The sequence below is a fragment of the Peromyscus californicus genome, unplaced genomic scaffold (genome assembly GCF_007827085.1).
Source record: "Peromyscus californicus insignis strain IS unplaced genomic scaffold, ASM782708v3 Scaffold_6__1_contigs__length_162567912, whole genome shotgun sequence".
NCBI lineage: Eukaryota > Metazoa > Chordata > Mammalia > Rodentia > Cricetidae > Peromyscus > Peromyscus californicus.
The window spans coordinates 139510037-139526077 of NW_026294584.1; the positions used below are offsets into that span (position 1 = coordinate 139510037).

General features: G+C 46.8%; 1 protein-coding gene across 1 annotated transcript in view; it reads left to right on the forward strand.

The window, feature by feature from the left end:
* Vwf (von Willebrand factor) overlaps positions 1 to 16041 on the forward strand; it is a 136716-nt gene that overhangs the window by 14834 nt on the left and 105841 nt on the right. The window contains exon 6 of the mRNA XM_052720566.1: positions 3404 to 3528. Within this exon, the coding sequence (XP_052576526.1) occupies positions 3404 to 3528 (125 nt within the window). The remainder of the gene's footprint in view (positions 1 to 3403; positions 3529 to 16041) is intronic.

Sequence of the window (16041 nt, forward strand, 5' to 3'; positions counted from 1 at the left end):
CAAGTTCAAGACTCTCCTTTGGAAAGATGGCTGCCCTCAGTCTAGTCCTCGGACTCGTCTGTTCTGGTTCCCATTTCATCCCTGTTGTTCTTCCTCTTCTCTCCCCTCATTTTTCTTCTCTATCTTGGAATCATCACATCTGGTTTTTATGAACTTATTTGTGGCTTTAATAGAACATTGGAGTCCATTGTAGTAGTATAGCTCAGACTCTTCTAATCTACTTTATCAGAAAAGGAGGTCCTAGTCCTCAGTTATCTTTCTTTCTTATTGTAGGACACACACACACACACACACACACACACCCCATATATGCGCATATATATACGTATATACTTATATATATGTATACATATATATTTATATATAAAACTTATACCATGGGAAAGAAAATGGTATTTGTTGGCAAAAGTCCAGTTTCTGGTGATATTTTTGAAACTATACCCAGAAAGAGATTCATTCAGTTCAGTTTTCATTTCAGACCCAACACTATTTGTCCCCAAACAAAGTTAACCTTGTTTCTGACTTCTGAGTGTCCTATCAACTTGCTTTGTTTCTTGATCTCCGGGATTCTCCTCTCTTAAATAATAATATTTATAATTCCATCTATTGGACACTCTTCTGCTTCACTTCATATTTAGACATAAAGTTTCATACTATACAATATCAGGGTTGAAAAAGATTTTTGAGGCCACCTTGTCTAACTCTTTCTGTACAAATAAGGAATTAGATGCCCAGGATGAAGCCTGATCTCACAGACTGGTAGGAGGAACTTCCCATCCACATGAGATCTCTTCTCTCCCTCTTCCTTAAGATGTGATGTGAGTGGCTGGGTACCAAAGAGCACCTATCACAGTGTCTAGTACACAGTGGACACCATACAAGTGTCAGTTCTCTCCATTGATCTACCCTAGTCTACTAGTTTCCTCTGGTTCCCAAGACATTGTCACAAACCAGGTGGCTTCTGGCGAGCAGAGTCCTGAGTCACAGCCTTGGCAGGGTGGTGCTCCTTCTGCAGGCTCTAGGAGAGGGCTGGTTCCTTAGCTCGCCAGGTGCCGCTGCGTCCCTTGGCGTGCAGCTCTGTCATTCTGGTGTCGCCCCCACGTGCACCTGCATCTGATTGCCCTCTACTTGTCCATAAGGATACACATGGCTGCACACAGGGCCCACCCAGGTAATCCCAGAGAAGTGCCTCCTCCCAAGACCTTTAGCTGAATCACTTAATTAGCTGTATAATATGTATAGAATATTTAAAAAATGAACACATCATTGAAGGAGGAATTTCTTTTCTGCTCACCAAACTTTGGATGCCAACTGATTGTAAAGGCCTCCCTTCTCTTTCCATAGACACAATTTATTTTACTCCCATGTGCACTCCTTGAGCCTGAGTCAACCTTCCAGACCTGTCTGTGTAAGAGACTGCTCACCTCGATAGTACAAAAATAGCAGATAGAAACTACTGTCATAATAAATATTCAGCAAGGCTATCCGGGAGCACCTTTGTTGCAGGCTGTGTCCGTCTTTAAGCCGACAGCAGCATGAATTCTACAAGCACAAAAGCACCTGGACATTGAAAATGAGAACCTGGAAGGTGTAGTGGCTAGGGGGTCCTAGGACTCATGTCACATCCTTACCTTCTTTCCACACAGTTGTTCCGAGCATCCAGAATCCGCCGGATCAGAAGGCAGAGCTACACACATACCTGTGCTCTTTCTTCATTAAGGGGCTCACGGTTGAATACTAGCCCAAAGGTTGATGATGGTGGAAAGGAACCCAAAGAAAGATAAGCGTTTTCTGGAGAGTTGCTAGGGTGCTGAACACAGAGGAGCGCACACACCCCACCAGGCTGGAATGGGGAAGGAAGGAGAGCTGTCTCAGAAAGCTCTATCTCCAAGGAACGAGTGGAGACAGTCGGAGTGATAAGAATGTGCTGCTGCGCTTGTCTCTATGACAAAATGTCTGACGCCAACAAGGAAGAGAAGGAAGAGTTTGTTTTGTACTCACAGAGATTTCAGTTCACAGTCCTCGGTTCCATTGACTCAGGACCTTGTGCAGAGCTAGAACATCATGGCAAGTGGCCGGGTGTTTCCTGGGGATCTAGAGAGAGGCATCTCCAGTGTGCTGGGCCCCGGGCTGCCTGAATGCTGGGTTGCCCTGTCCATTGGGAACCTGTGGTAGAAAAGCCTGCTCACTTCATGGCAGACAGGAAGCAGAGAGAAGGAACACAGGGACATGTCAGGGCAAAGACACTCTCTCAGGGACCCACTGTTTCCAACTAGGCTAGGCTTCCATCTTCCACAGTTTCCAGAACCTCCCTCAAATAGTACCAGTAGTTTAGGACTAAGCCTTGATCACATGAGCTGGGGGAGGGAGTGGGCATTTTATACTGGGGCCATGACAAAGGAGGAGGAGAATGGTCCATACAGAGGAGGAAGGGCATTCCAAGGCATGGAGAAGTGAGGGCGTGTGGCATCATCTGCTTCTCCTTTCTTTTAAAATATTTTAGATATTAAGTCATTCAACCGCACACACATACATAGAATGAATCGCATCATTTCTACCCCCTCTCCCCTCCAACTCCTTGTGTGTGTCTGCCACTCCCTTCCTCCTATGACTTCTTCTTGGTTGTTATACACACATGCACACACACATCTCTCCTGCTGAGTCCGTTTAGTGTTGCTCTTGTGTGTATTTGTTTAGGGCTGACTATTTACGACTGAAAGCTTATTGGGGGCTCATTCCTGGTCAAGATTGACTCTTCCTACCTCATCCGTCATTAATTGCCTGTAGCTCTTCATCTAGGCATGGGACCTCGTCAGATGTCCCTCATCCATGCTGGCATGTCACTGGTGCTGTCGCTGTACTGGTCTTGTTCAGGCAACCGTATTTTTGACACGTCATGGCTGCAGCTTCTCTGTCATACGTAGAAGACACCATCTCCCAACAGACTTCCTGGGCCTCTGGCTCTTATAATCTTTCTGCTCCTCTCTCGTGAGGTTCTCTGAGACTTAGGTGTATGTAGGGGTTGTGTTGTAGAGGTATCAGGTGGGGTTGGACATGCCATGGTCAGCTGTCCTCTGCATTTGGCCCAGTTGTGGATTTCTGTAATGATCTCTATCTGCTGCACACAAAAGCTTCTCCAATGACATCCTCATCATCTTTCATGTCTCCTCCTTCCTTGTATCTATCCCTCTGACCATGGTGAGTCAACTCACTGAGTACTTATTGAGCTCACTGCCCGTGCACTGTGGTGTCATGCTGAGTACTGTATGAGATGCCTGTAGTCCAAATGCCTGTGGTCCAATCTAGCAGGCGTTGGACTCAGGTAAAACTCACTGATGGCTTTCATGCAGAAGTCCTGGTACAGGCTTAACTGAAGCATCATTTCTTGGAAACTTCTCTGTAGGGGCCTTGACCTCAGACCCCTATGACTTTGCCAACTCCTGGGCCCTGAGCAGTGGGGAGCAGCGGTGTAAACGGGCATCTCCTCCCAGCAGTCACTGCAACAGCTCCTCTGGGGACATGCAGAAGGTAGGTACAGTCTGGCCTGGTTGTGGTCTGGATAGTGTGTGGCTCCTGGAATTAAGCAAAAGACTTGGGTTCATGGTCTCTTTCTCTCTTCAGGAGTTGGGTGGGAAATGGGTCTCTCTGGCTGTTCAATATGGAGTGCTCATGGGTCTTTTTTTAATTGAAAACTTATTTTGGAGAGAATTTTATCTAATTCTAATATTTTCCTTGGCCTGTACTTTCTTTAAAAATGAGTGGTATGGTCAGTATCTCCACTCCTTTGTGTAGCAATAACAAAATGCACGATGCCAGACAATGAAAATTATTATAGTCCTGGAAGCCGGGAATTTCCAGGATGAAGGTGCTGGTATCTGTTATCTGGTATGGGTGTTCCCACTGTGTCAATCTTATATTACCTAAAAGAAAAAAAAAAGAATAAAAAAAGAAGGACTGCCTGCATTATTCTTCCTACAGAAAGGTTACCCACATTATTCTACCTGCAAAAAGATTGTCCAAATCCCTCTGCCTACCAAAGAGTTGCCCATATCCCTCTGCCTATAAAAGGGATCAGTCACATCCCTGTACCACCTGCAGGCCCTTTACTCCTTCTTCTTCAGGAGCTAGACCTCACAAGACTCTTAAGGTTCCTTTAGTTCTTAAATTCTTTATTGGGTACATTGGTTGTGTCAAAATATAGCAGCTAATTCATCTAAAAAATATTCAGTGTGTGTGGGACATATACTTTAGGTGGTGTTAGCTGGGGATTGTAATGATCTCTCTAGTAATAACCCAGAATTCTTCCCTAGTAGAAGCCGGATTCACCCAAATCTGTACAAAAGTAAATGAATCCACCTCTCCAATGTTAGAAACAACACCACCAACAATAGACATTCACTCACACACCAGCTTAGCATGAGAAAGCTTCATTAGTAGCTAGTTACTCATCTAATGAATCTTTGTTATTTTCACAAAACACCCTGAACCTCTGAACGCAGGAGCATGCCAGGCTCAGGAGAATATCCTGGGCGGATGCTAAATGTAGCAGCCTAAACACTTAAATAAACAATGTCCAACTCGTAAACAAATACATTCCTAAAGCTTTTTATCCTTGCATTTCCAGTGATTCAGTGGTCCTAGGCTCTCTGGGCAGGTTGCCTGGCACACTGCCAGGGCTGCTAACAAGGCAGACTGAGTCCAACACCGAGAGTAGTGTACTTTACAGAAGGGAGGCTTCCTCTTCCCCTCCCTGGTTTGAAATGTCTGATGTTTGCCCTTGATGGGCTGAACTCTTGAGATCCTCTCACCCCTGGTTGGGTGTGCTGGTCAGCTTTTCTCAATGACACAAACTAGAGTCACCTAGAAAAGGGAACCTTTATTGAGGAATCACCTCCGTCATATTGACATGTGGCTTGTTCACGGGGCACTTTCTTGGTTAATAGTTGATATGGGAGAACCCAGCCCCTGTGGATAATGGTGCCAGCCCTAGGCAGATGGCCCTGGATTGTGTAAGAAAGCAAGCTGGTAAGCGGTGTTCCTCCATGATCTATTGCCTCCAGGGTTCTTCCCTGACTTTCCTTGACGGTGGACTATAACCCGTGAGCTGAAATAAACCCCTTCCTCCCCACGGTGCTTTTGGTTATCCCAGAAACAGAGAAGCAAACAATCAGGGTGGGTTTGAGTCAGTCACTTATTCTTTGAAATTCAGGCTTTTCATTCTCCAACCCTCAGTATCCACACATGTGAAGCGGGCTTAGGAATAGGACCCGCAAGGACCATTGAAAGGACTAAGAGAAAGGCCACTTGCGTGAGAGTTTACCCCAGTAGTGCTCAACTGTATGAGTGATGGTGATGATGATGATGATGAAACATCTGATCTCCTCCTGTTGTCTTGTGTGTCCCGCACGAGTGACATGCTCTGAGAGTAGGGGTGGAGAGCAGAGCCCCAGCAAATACACCTTAGGCCTAAGACTCCAACCTCCTCCCAGTTATAACTGGTTTCTTTTTGGGTAGCTGAGCACAGCTCAACTCAGGTTAGCAGGAAAGTGAGCTGCCCAGCACATTGATACATCCAAATAGGCAAGTGACTGGAGGCAAGCCCTTCCTCTGGTGATTCTCGGTCACCCAGACAAATTTCAAAAGAAATTGATTCAAGGAATTATGCAAGAGAGATTTTTTTTTTCCTCTAATTTTCCCCTTTGTATTTCTAAAGTTCCGTTGTTGGTTGGTGGCTCTCCCTCTCCCTTCCTTCAAGGCGGGGCTGAGAGCAACAGGTCCCACAGAGCATATTTTGTTTGTTTGACTTTGCAAACACGGGCGGGCATGCAGCAAGGGTTTGACAGATGGTCCCCACCCTCAGAGTACCAAGGAACAATCCCACTTATGTGGCGTTAGTGGGAGGTGCGGACAGACGTTTCCTGGAGAGAACCTGATACTGAGGTTGTGTCGAGGGGGGAAGGACTGAGTGCTTTGTTCGAGGACGACAAAGGTGATCGTAGACGCGGCTTTGCTGGTCCCTCGGGACACCGTTTTAAGGCTCCAGCTGCATGTTGCTTCTCACTGTGTCTCCCGGGTGCGTTAGCGTCCTTGCTAACCAGTGTCTGGGGAACAGCTTAAGAAACTGAGTACTTGGTTCTTCCTTCAGGACTGAGGCTCCAGACACACCTGACCTCCCTGAGGCTTGAACCTCTTCAAGCCCAGCACTCTCCGTTTCAGGTTGTTTACCCAGAGAACTGTACTCAGCCCTTAGCCAATCAGAATGTGTTTGCCCACAGCCGGAGCTCCCTCATTGGCTGGGATGTGTAGCGACTCATCTCCTGGGAGGTGATTAACGTGGTCTTTGGAACTGTTCTGCCTTCTTATTCCCGCCGGGCTCCAGGCTCAGAAATTGGGTCTGGCAACTTGGCATCTGTCACCAGCGGTTGCCCTTCGGTTCAAGGGCCAGTTGGAATGAGAGAGTGTTCTGGGTGAGGCTGCACTAGCCTACAGCTCCTTTGGGTAGCTGTCACAATCTGTCACCTCTGTCTCTCCTGCCGTTGGTCTTTCCAAAGCCGAGCTTGGCGTCAGCTCTTTCAGAGAGCCTGGTCATATTACTTATACCCAGGGGAGGAACGTTGTATCAACGGACCCAGTGTCTCTCTCTGCTGGGACTGATAATGGTTTGTTGGATTGCATACAAATTTGCAGGTTTTCTTTTTCTTTTCTCTTTCCAGCTGAGTCTGGAGCCCAAACCATAAATGCTCAGATAAGTGTTGCCCTTCTTTTTTTTCATAGCTCCTGCATAGTGCACATTTTAGAAAGATCCTTCGTTAGCCTTTCCCCTGTAAAATTCAGTCTGGGGAGCATGGGGAAAGGGCTGAGCATCATAAGGGGATAGTGGTCTTGGTGCTGTGCCTTGTCTGTAGCTCCAAAGCCCCATAGGGCTGCTGTTCACCCACAGAGTGGCCATGGTAGATGTGAAAAAGGTTCCCCTTTCCCAAGATAATCTCCTGTCACCTGACGGAGACCTGCCATAGTGAACATGACCCCTACATATCATATAATACACAGATACAGGGGTGATGACGATGCCTACCGTGCAAATGTTAACCATTCAGGGTGTTGCCACTGGGTACAGGTCAGCCCGCATCACTGCACTTGGTGGCTTTGGCCTGTCTGGGGGATCCCGTCACTGAAGCCGTCATCACCACCCTCAGTCACATTCCCCAGTGTGGCAAGACTGGCTCCTGCCTTTGCTCTCGAGAGTGTGAGGACACTCCCAGGCTTGGCATCAAGAGGTTTCCATATAACTCCTAAGAGTTGGTCTTCAAGACGACCTGTTGTTATTGGGAAGCCTGATTTTTACTTGACCCACAGCAGGGGGATAATCCAGCAGCAGCAACATCCTCAGACGGGGCAGGAGCAGAAGAAATGTCTTCTCGTCAATGTTAGGAATCCCAGGCTCACAAACACTCAGGGATTGGATAAGATTCTCAAAGCGCCCTAGTCATCCCCTTAACCACTGCATGAAGGTTCTTTGAAAACAGCAGCCAGATGGGCAGTATATGCTCTGATCTTGGTTTTTGGGAGTCAAGGCCTTGGAATAGCCTCTCTAGGGTCTACCTGGTCATCCTGACAGCTCTAGCGAGCTCCCCAGCTTCCTGAGAGAGCACTCTTTTTATTTTATGCTTATGTGAAGACTCTGCATGTCCTTCCATGTCCTGGAACACTGGAGTTTCAGGATCCTTCCAGTCCAGGTGCTCTGGGCCGATGTGAGAGCCCCCACCCCGTGGCTCGTCAATCTACTCCCTGCCAGCTCTAGATTGTCCACTTTCCTTTCACCTCTGAATTTGGCGTTGATTCTGGGAATGCGTTTTTCTGTGCTGTTATGTCTTGTCTTTTCACCACCCTTCATCCCCTAGAACGTCCTTTCTTTCCTCCGAGACAACATGTGGTTCACCTGCTATGTCCTCAGGAAATCACCTGTCTTATGGGCTAATATTTGAAAAACTGGTGTTGACTTTGGACAACCATAGCACATCTCCTCAACAGTCCAGAGAAGCACGTGGAGTATCCATTCTGATGGGTACAAAGCAACTCACTCTTCATGTCCTCATGACACAACTGTTTATTTGTAAAGGGCGTATTGTCACTTTTTGCTTTACCTGCTCAGATGGAGCCGGATAGGGAGCTGACAGGTGTGTGTGGGAGGGCGATTTCATCGAGGAGCTTGGTCTGGAGCAGGCTCTTGGCAATTGGGACCACAGCTGTTCTTTTGCTCGGCTGGGACTCCAAGTTGTTAATTTTTTTTAAAGCTTTATTTGATGTGTCTAGGTGTTTTGCCTGCATGTATGTTGGTACACCACTTGCATGCCTGGTGCCTAATGAGGCCAGCAGGGTTGTCAGATTCCCTGGAACTGGAGTCATAGATCGTTGTGAGCCATCATGTGGGTACTTAATGGGGAAATTGAATCTGGGTCCTTTGGAAGAACAGCCAGTGCTCTTAACTGATGAACCATCTCTCCAGCTCCAATTCAGAGGGAGTTGTACAGGGAGAGTTTGGCCCGTAGCAGTCAGTAAGCTCAAGGAGCCAAGTGTAGGTTAGTTGCTAAATGACAGCACCATGAGGTGGTTTTACAGACAGGGTGCCCACCGCCTGTGCCCTACTGCATGGGTTTGAACACAAGCATCCACGTACATTTCCCCTTGGCATCATGAGATCTTTCTCAAGTCTTTCCTGAGTCACCGAAAGGCTAAGTGAGGAGTGAGGACTTATATAAGGGGCATCCAGGACTAGGAAGGAGATGAGCTCACTCCTTCCTTCATGTCCTCACGTGGGTTTCTTCCCTGCTCTGCCTCTCTGTACCTCTCTTCAAGACGACCTCCTCTACTGACCACTCAAATGAGAGAACCCTTTCCTTTACATCGTATGTGTCCACCTAAGAGCAGCTCAAGAGAAGAGCTAAGTGACTATGGTGACAGTGACGGCTTGGTGATTGTCGACGATGGTCTAGCCTTAGAGCAGAGCCCCAGCAGCTGCTTTGAGTTTTCAAAGATTTCCTTTGGGTTGGCTGGCACTTTGCCTGCTGGTTTGTTGACAAACCTTTAGGAGGGTTGGATAAAGGCATAGCATCACATGCCTCCCGAACACAACAAACCCCAAGGTCTGTAACAAAATATAGTCATTCTGCATCCATGGGCTCCTTGTCTGTGGACTCAACCAATGGCAGACAAATTGCATCTGTTCTGAACACATGGGTCTTTTCTGCTCATTCCTTAAATGATATGCTATGACAACTATTTCCTAGCACTTATATTATAGTTAGTAGTAGAAGTCATTTGTATGGTGTTTAAAGTGTATTGAAGATGTGTGGGCGTTCCATGACTCAAACATTCATGGGTTTTGATATGAGAGGAGGGTCCTAGAAGCAGTTCCCTATGGACACTGAAGGATGAGTGTATTTCTCAGGTGTTTCCTTTCCTATGTCCTCTCCCTAGTGAGGACCAGAATGGGTAAGGAATGGGATAGTACCACCAGTACGCAGTGGCTGAGAGGTTGGTATGGCATGGGCAATGAAACTGTGCCAGGGAGAGATCCAAGGACCAGACACAGGAGGAGTTAACCCATCATGAAGGAGGTCATCAGCACTGTTGCGGGGCAGTAGGTGACAAACTGCTGGATGGGCAGTGACGGGCAGCTCAGGTGATTTGACTCCTGGCACAGAGCAGGATGTGTAGACTGGTTCAGATTGGACCGCTTATTCAAGAGCTTGGGCAGGTTCTGAACTGCAAACCAGGGCTTGAGACTGTAAGGAACAGTTCCCGGAGGGGAGCTGCACCCCCCACTGACCCTTGTGCAAGGCCGATTGACTGATTAGAACTCCAGTGATTGTGGAGGGGTCGGAGTGTTATAGGTCCAGAGCCCGATTGTCCTGGACTATCTTCAAGCCCTCTAAATGGCCATTTCTTGCCCACCTCTTACGTCCTTGTGATCGACACATAAAACCTATTGGAATGTATTCACTCAGTAGATCACCAGCTTCTACCAACCAAAAGGCGAAGAGTGTTGGCAGAGCGTCCGAGGCCTATAGCAGAGATGTCCTTACTTTCTTTAACCCATCCACCTAATGTTTCCACCCGTGGATTTGATAAGTGCCTTAACATACGGCTTTCTTTGTTCTGTTGCTATAATAACAGTTTGGTGAAACTGTTACCACATTGGAATGTGGAATTTGAAGTAACCGGAATCTGTGTTCCTGGGCTGTGATCTTTCATATTTGGCTTCAGAATAAACTTTCTTATCCCCTCTAACGTGAGAGTTATGTCTCTGACATTGACAATGCCCAGCTCTTCTTCCAGCGGACAGAGCCTTGCCCTGATCCTGGAGAGCTATGCATATGTTCCCAAGAGGCCATGGCAGAGTGAGTAGGGGCCTAGGGAGGCCTCTGAGGACCCGGTATTTCTACTATGTTCTATCTAGTCACCCTGCTTAACATGAGCATCCCATCCAACTATCTTAAGGAGAGGAACCTCCAGGAACCCCATTCATTTGCTGGACCAGGATGAACCAGGCTCAAGATCTGAATCTTGACCATGAGTTAGAAGTTTGGAATGTGGATAGAAACATCAGGGCAGCCAGAAAGTTTTAAATAGAATCAGTTCCTCCCTCGCCCCATTCAATCTCTGCTGGCTGACCAATGGGAAACTGTCCTCTGCCCCGAGTGAATTCTTGAACCCACTGCTTTGGACCAGTTCAGGCTCTAGGCGCCTCCACACCTCCTCCAGGGGCAGCCTCACGACACCCACTCTGGAGCCGGAAAGATCAGGGCCAGGCAAACAACTTGTACTTTATACATTCTGCTCTCCTTTCTTTGTTCACTTTAGGCCTAGGAATGCTCATGCCTCACCCCCTCCTCCTTTGTCAGCTGTTGGAGTTGAAACAATAACATAGCTTCGGACCTCTGGCTCTTGCTTGTTCTCCTGCCTTGCCTTCACACCCCCTGGGGAGATACTCCTGCTTTCTCTCCCTTCCTCTAGATGGGGCCTAACATCCCCAGGGAAGAGGCCTGGTCTCCTCTGATGAACTGAAAATGGGATTAAGACGGGCCACAGTTGGGCCTGTACACCCGCCCAGGAGGGTGAAGTCATGGATTGATGGAGCTGGGGCTGCAGCTCTCTGCCAGCTTCTGGCACCACCGACAGGAGATGAAAGAAGACAGAAGTAGCTGGTGCCCGGCACTGGAGCCAGGAGATGCTGGAAGTGCAAATTAGCTGACCCTTATTTTGTGTCCCTGCCAGAATGGTTTAGCAGGGAGCCAAAGTGAAGCCTTTGCAGACAACTGGCAAGTGATAACAGCTGAGAGGACTTGCTAGCCATCTCAGCATGAGTCACTTCATTTCGATTTTCAGCAACTCTCTGAGGTCGGTATTGCTACCTGGATAGATCAGCCACGAGTGACAGGACATTTAAGGTGACAATGGCTTGTAGTTAGTGTTTTTCTCTCTCATGTGCAGCTCAGGGCAGGATGTTCAGGGCCAGCCCAGAATCCCATGCTGTTGGCATCCGGGGTCCTTCTGTCTCATTTCTCAATGCCTTCAGGATGGAACTTGTAGCTCATGGCCCAAGAGGCCATCTCAAGCTCCAGGCAGCACAGTCACATTCCAACAGTGGAATGAGAAGGGACAAGAAAGGAGGCCCCTCCCGAGGACGTTCCTGGAAGGTGCAGGCTGCCTTCCTGCTTCTGTCCTGTTAATCCCAACTGCAAGAATAAGACCACTGCCACAGTTGGAGCCAAATTTGAAGCAGGCTTGATTTTTTTGGGTGCACCCAAGAGCTGGTCAGTGACTGTCTCAGCCTAAGTCAGGTTAAAGAGAGCAGCCCCAAATTCATCTCTTGGGTCCTTTTTAAGGTATAAAATGATGAATGATTTTATAGAAGGGAGACAATGGGGCAATAAGGAAATTAGAAAAATCTTAAAAAAAACCATTATGTGGTCACCTACCATGTGATCAGAGAGAGGTCAGTGAGGGTCAGGGAGGGTCAGGGTATTCTCAAAAAGAAATCAAGGTCATGGGTTGGGGAAGGAAACAGAGAGCAACTCAACTCTCACAGTAAATAGAATCTTATTTTTAAAAATACAACATAATGGCTCCTGCCTTCAAAATGGAGTCAGGCAGGTCCCTCACTTCTGGGCACAGCTGAGTGCTGTGGCTGCTCTGGGCAGCAGACAGGACAGAACATGGAATCTTTACTCCTGGTAGCTGTGCCCAGGTGAAAGCTGAAAGGTGAGAGTCATAATAAGAAGGATGAGAAGCAGACCCGGGGCCACACTCAGTCTTTCCTACAGTTTCTCTTACGGCAGAGGAAACCGCAGTGTGGACAACTGAGATCAATTTCTTGAAGTCACACGCTTTGAAAGGGTGGAGTTGGGATTCTAGCCCAGCCATGCTTCTAGAACCCCTGCATTTACCATGCTACCTTCTAATCCTTGATGCCCAGGTCTCTTGTATAGAGTGGCATGCCAGTTGATTCAGCCTGTCCATATCCTCTTGTATCCTTAATTTTATTTAAAAATTATTATTATTGTGATACTTTAAAAAGATGTATTTATTTATTTTTAAACCGTGTGTGTGTGTGTGTGTGTATGTGTGTGTGTGTGTTTATGTACACTGTGTGTATACAGCAGCCTCAGAGGCCTATAGAGGGCGTTGGATTCCCTGGAACTGGAATTACAGGTAGTCTTAAGTTGCCATGTGGGTGCTTGGAACTGGTCTCAGGTCCTTTGGAAGAGCAGTGAGTGTTCATGACTGTGGAACCATTTCTCCAGCGCTGTGGTTGTTGTTGTTGTTGTTATTTGTGTGTGTGTGTGTGTGTGTGTGTCACACACACACACACACACACACACACACACACACACACACACACACACAGAAAGAGAGAGAGACAGTCTATGTGTGGGTCATGTGCCACAGCACACATGTGGGAGATCAGGGGACACCTAAGTGATCAGTTCTGTCCATCCACCTTGATGTGGGTTCTGGGAATCAAACTCAGGTCATCTGGTTTGTGCAGCAAGTGCCTTTATCCAGTGAGCTAGCCCCTCTCATATACTCTAAATTATTGCAGATTATTCTTATACATAATGCATATACATGCTGTGTAGATAAGAGTCATACCATACTGAATAGTAACAATAGAGAATAATGAAAAGGAAAAGAAAGTAGGTACACGTTCAGTTTGGATGCAACCCCTTGCCCTGAATATTTTAAATTTTTGTTTGACTCTGTGACCATGAAATCCTCGACTCACTGTAACCTGTGGTTTGATGACCAGTGACTGAGCTATGGGTACAGTCAGGCCTCAAGCCTGGTTATCGCATCACTGGTACAGTGGTCCTCAAGTCTGGTTATCGCATCACTGGTACAGTGGTCCTCAAGTCTGGTTACCGCATCATTGATACAGTGGTCCTCAAGTCTGGTTATGGCATCACTGGTACAGTAGTCTCAAGTCTGGTTACCACATCATTGGTACAGTGGTCCTCAAGTCTGGTTACCTCATCACTGGTACAGAGGTCTTCAAGTTGCTTAGTAGCAGAATTCCTTTAAACGCTGAAAAATTAACTGAGGACTCCTATTTGCTTATTTGGATTACAGTTCTTGATATTTACCATATTAGGCATTAAAACAGGAGAATTAAAATATTAATTAACTTAAGAAATGATAAAACTCATTGTATTTCATATAAATAAAAGTTATAAAAAAAAAGGTAGCTCTAAATTCCAGAAAAAAATCAAGGCAGAAGAATGCATTATTTCACAGGCTTATGAATCTTTTTTGATGCCTGGCTTGAGGAGATTTGAGCATGAGAATCCAGCTCTTTTCTCTTAAGCCAGATATCAAAGAGGGATTACTACATAGCAGTGGAAGGAGGGCCGAGAGCATGAAACCCAGCCTTCCAGGAGATGTTGGATCTTAGTGCTTCCTGGAGGATCTTGGTGTCTGTTGTAATTTGAGAATTTCTGACCTAATTAGTAAATTCTTTGAATTTTTTATTAAAAAAATAAATTAGCACACACAATATCCATCATGGTATTTTTCAACAAAACCTGTTTTCCTTCCCACCTCCTCTCCCCCAGCGCCCCTGCCCTCTTGTGTCCTTTGACCTCTGCCATTGACTCCTCTCTGCTTTGATGGCGTGTCCTGTTGCCCTCCTGCCTCTTCCTGAACACTCGCTTCCTCCTCTCGTGGTCTCCTTTCTAGTTTCGTGGCTTACACTCTCACTCACCCACTTACAGACACATGTATAAACACTGTAAGCTGGGATCTACATATGAGAGAGAACATGCAACTTAGGCCTTTCTGGAGATAATACATATTTGTGTGTGTGTGTGTGTGTGTGTGTGTGTGTGTGTGTGTGTGTATGTGTATGTATGTATATATGTGTGTATGTGTGTGCATGTGTGTGTGTATGTGGGTATATATCTATGTGTGTATGTATAATTCTCTCCAGATCCATCCATTTTCCTGAAATTTTCATGGTTTTGTTCTTCTTTACAGCTGAGGATAATTCCATTGTGTGTATGTACCACATTTTTATTACTCTTTCATCTGTTGATGGACATCTAGGCCAGTTCCATTTCCGTGCTATTGGGAATAGTGCGACAATGCCCACGAATGTGCAGGTAGCTCTCTGGTAGGAGGTAGAGTCCGTTGGGGACGTGACTTGAAGTGTCATAGCTGTGTCATATGGTAGTTCTATCTGAACTTTTTGGGAAGCCTTCCTTCACACTGACTTCCACAATCACTGTATTGGTTTATGCTCCTGCCAGCACTGAAGAAAGGTCCCTCTGTCTCTCCGTTCTTACCTGCATTTGCTGTCGTCTCTTGTCTTGATGGCATTGTGACAACAGTGACAAAGAATCTCAAATTAGTTTCACTGTGCCTTTCCATGATGGCCGAGGATGCTCAGCACTTCACCCACCAACTCTTTGCCTCGGCTCTATTTATTATTTATTTATTTTTGAGACAAGACTGGCCTCCATTTCCCCATCTTTCTGCCGCAACCTCCCAAGTGCTTGGAATACAGGCACACGCTGCCATACTGGGATGACCTAGGAAGTTTTTTTTCTTTCTCTAATCTTATCCCAAACTGACAGGATAAACAGTTTTTCTTTGAAGGAGATATTGTGTCCTTTAAAAGTATCTGCCAGTCTCTGAAGGCCTAATTTGTGGAAGCTGCAGGGGTTTTGAAATAGGTTTATTTACATGGGTCAGAAGAGGGTCTCAATTGTAGAAGAGGGACGGGGTTTGTATTTTGTGTCAGCCTTGAAGTTGAAGCAGAGCTGGGCAGGGAGGCTGTGTGGAGCCTTCCGGCTGGGCTTCTCTGGGTCAGCAGCTTCTGGGTGGGAGGGCCCACAGGAGCCAGAGATGACTGGCCCAGGCCTCCAGCTTGGCTCTTCCGGCCCGTTCATCCTGACTCACCGATTTTCTTGACTTCACACATGTCCAAGGAAGGCAGGGTACACAGAGATGTTCTTCAGTGTCTTAGCTTTCTATTGCTGTAACACAATATCTGAGAAAAGCAATTTGACAAAGGAAACGTTAATTTTTGTTCGTGGTTTCGGAGGTCCATGGTCATTTGTTCCCATCATTTGGGCCTGTGACAGTACATGCATCAGAGTGGGAGTGTGTGGCTGAGGAGGAAGTTGGCTTCATGGTGGCCGGGAAGCAAAGAGAGAGGAAGGGGCCCAGGTTACTATCTCCTCTTTGTAGGCACATCCCCAATGGCCTAACTTCCTTCCACTAGACCCCACTACCTAAAGGTTCTACCACCTCCAAGCAGCCCTCCAGGCTGGGGACAGTGTTTTCTAGCCGTTAAATCCTTACACAGCATCCAGACCCAGCTAAAACTTTGCTTGGCTTTGGGATGCTTTCCCTGACATCTCAGCCGCAGGGTTCCTCCAGCTATGACAGGCAGAACCACTGAGAAGGTGACCCCAGGTAGGGACGAGGCCTTCAGTCTGCGTGCAAACAGGCCCATGGAGCACCCGAGGGACTGGAGAT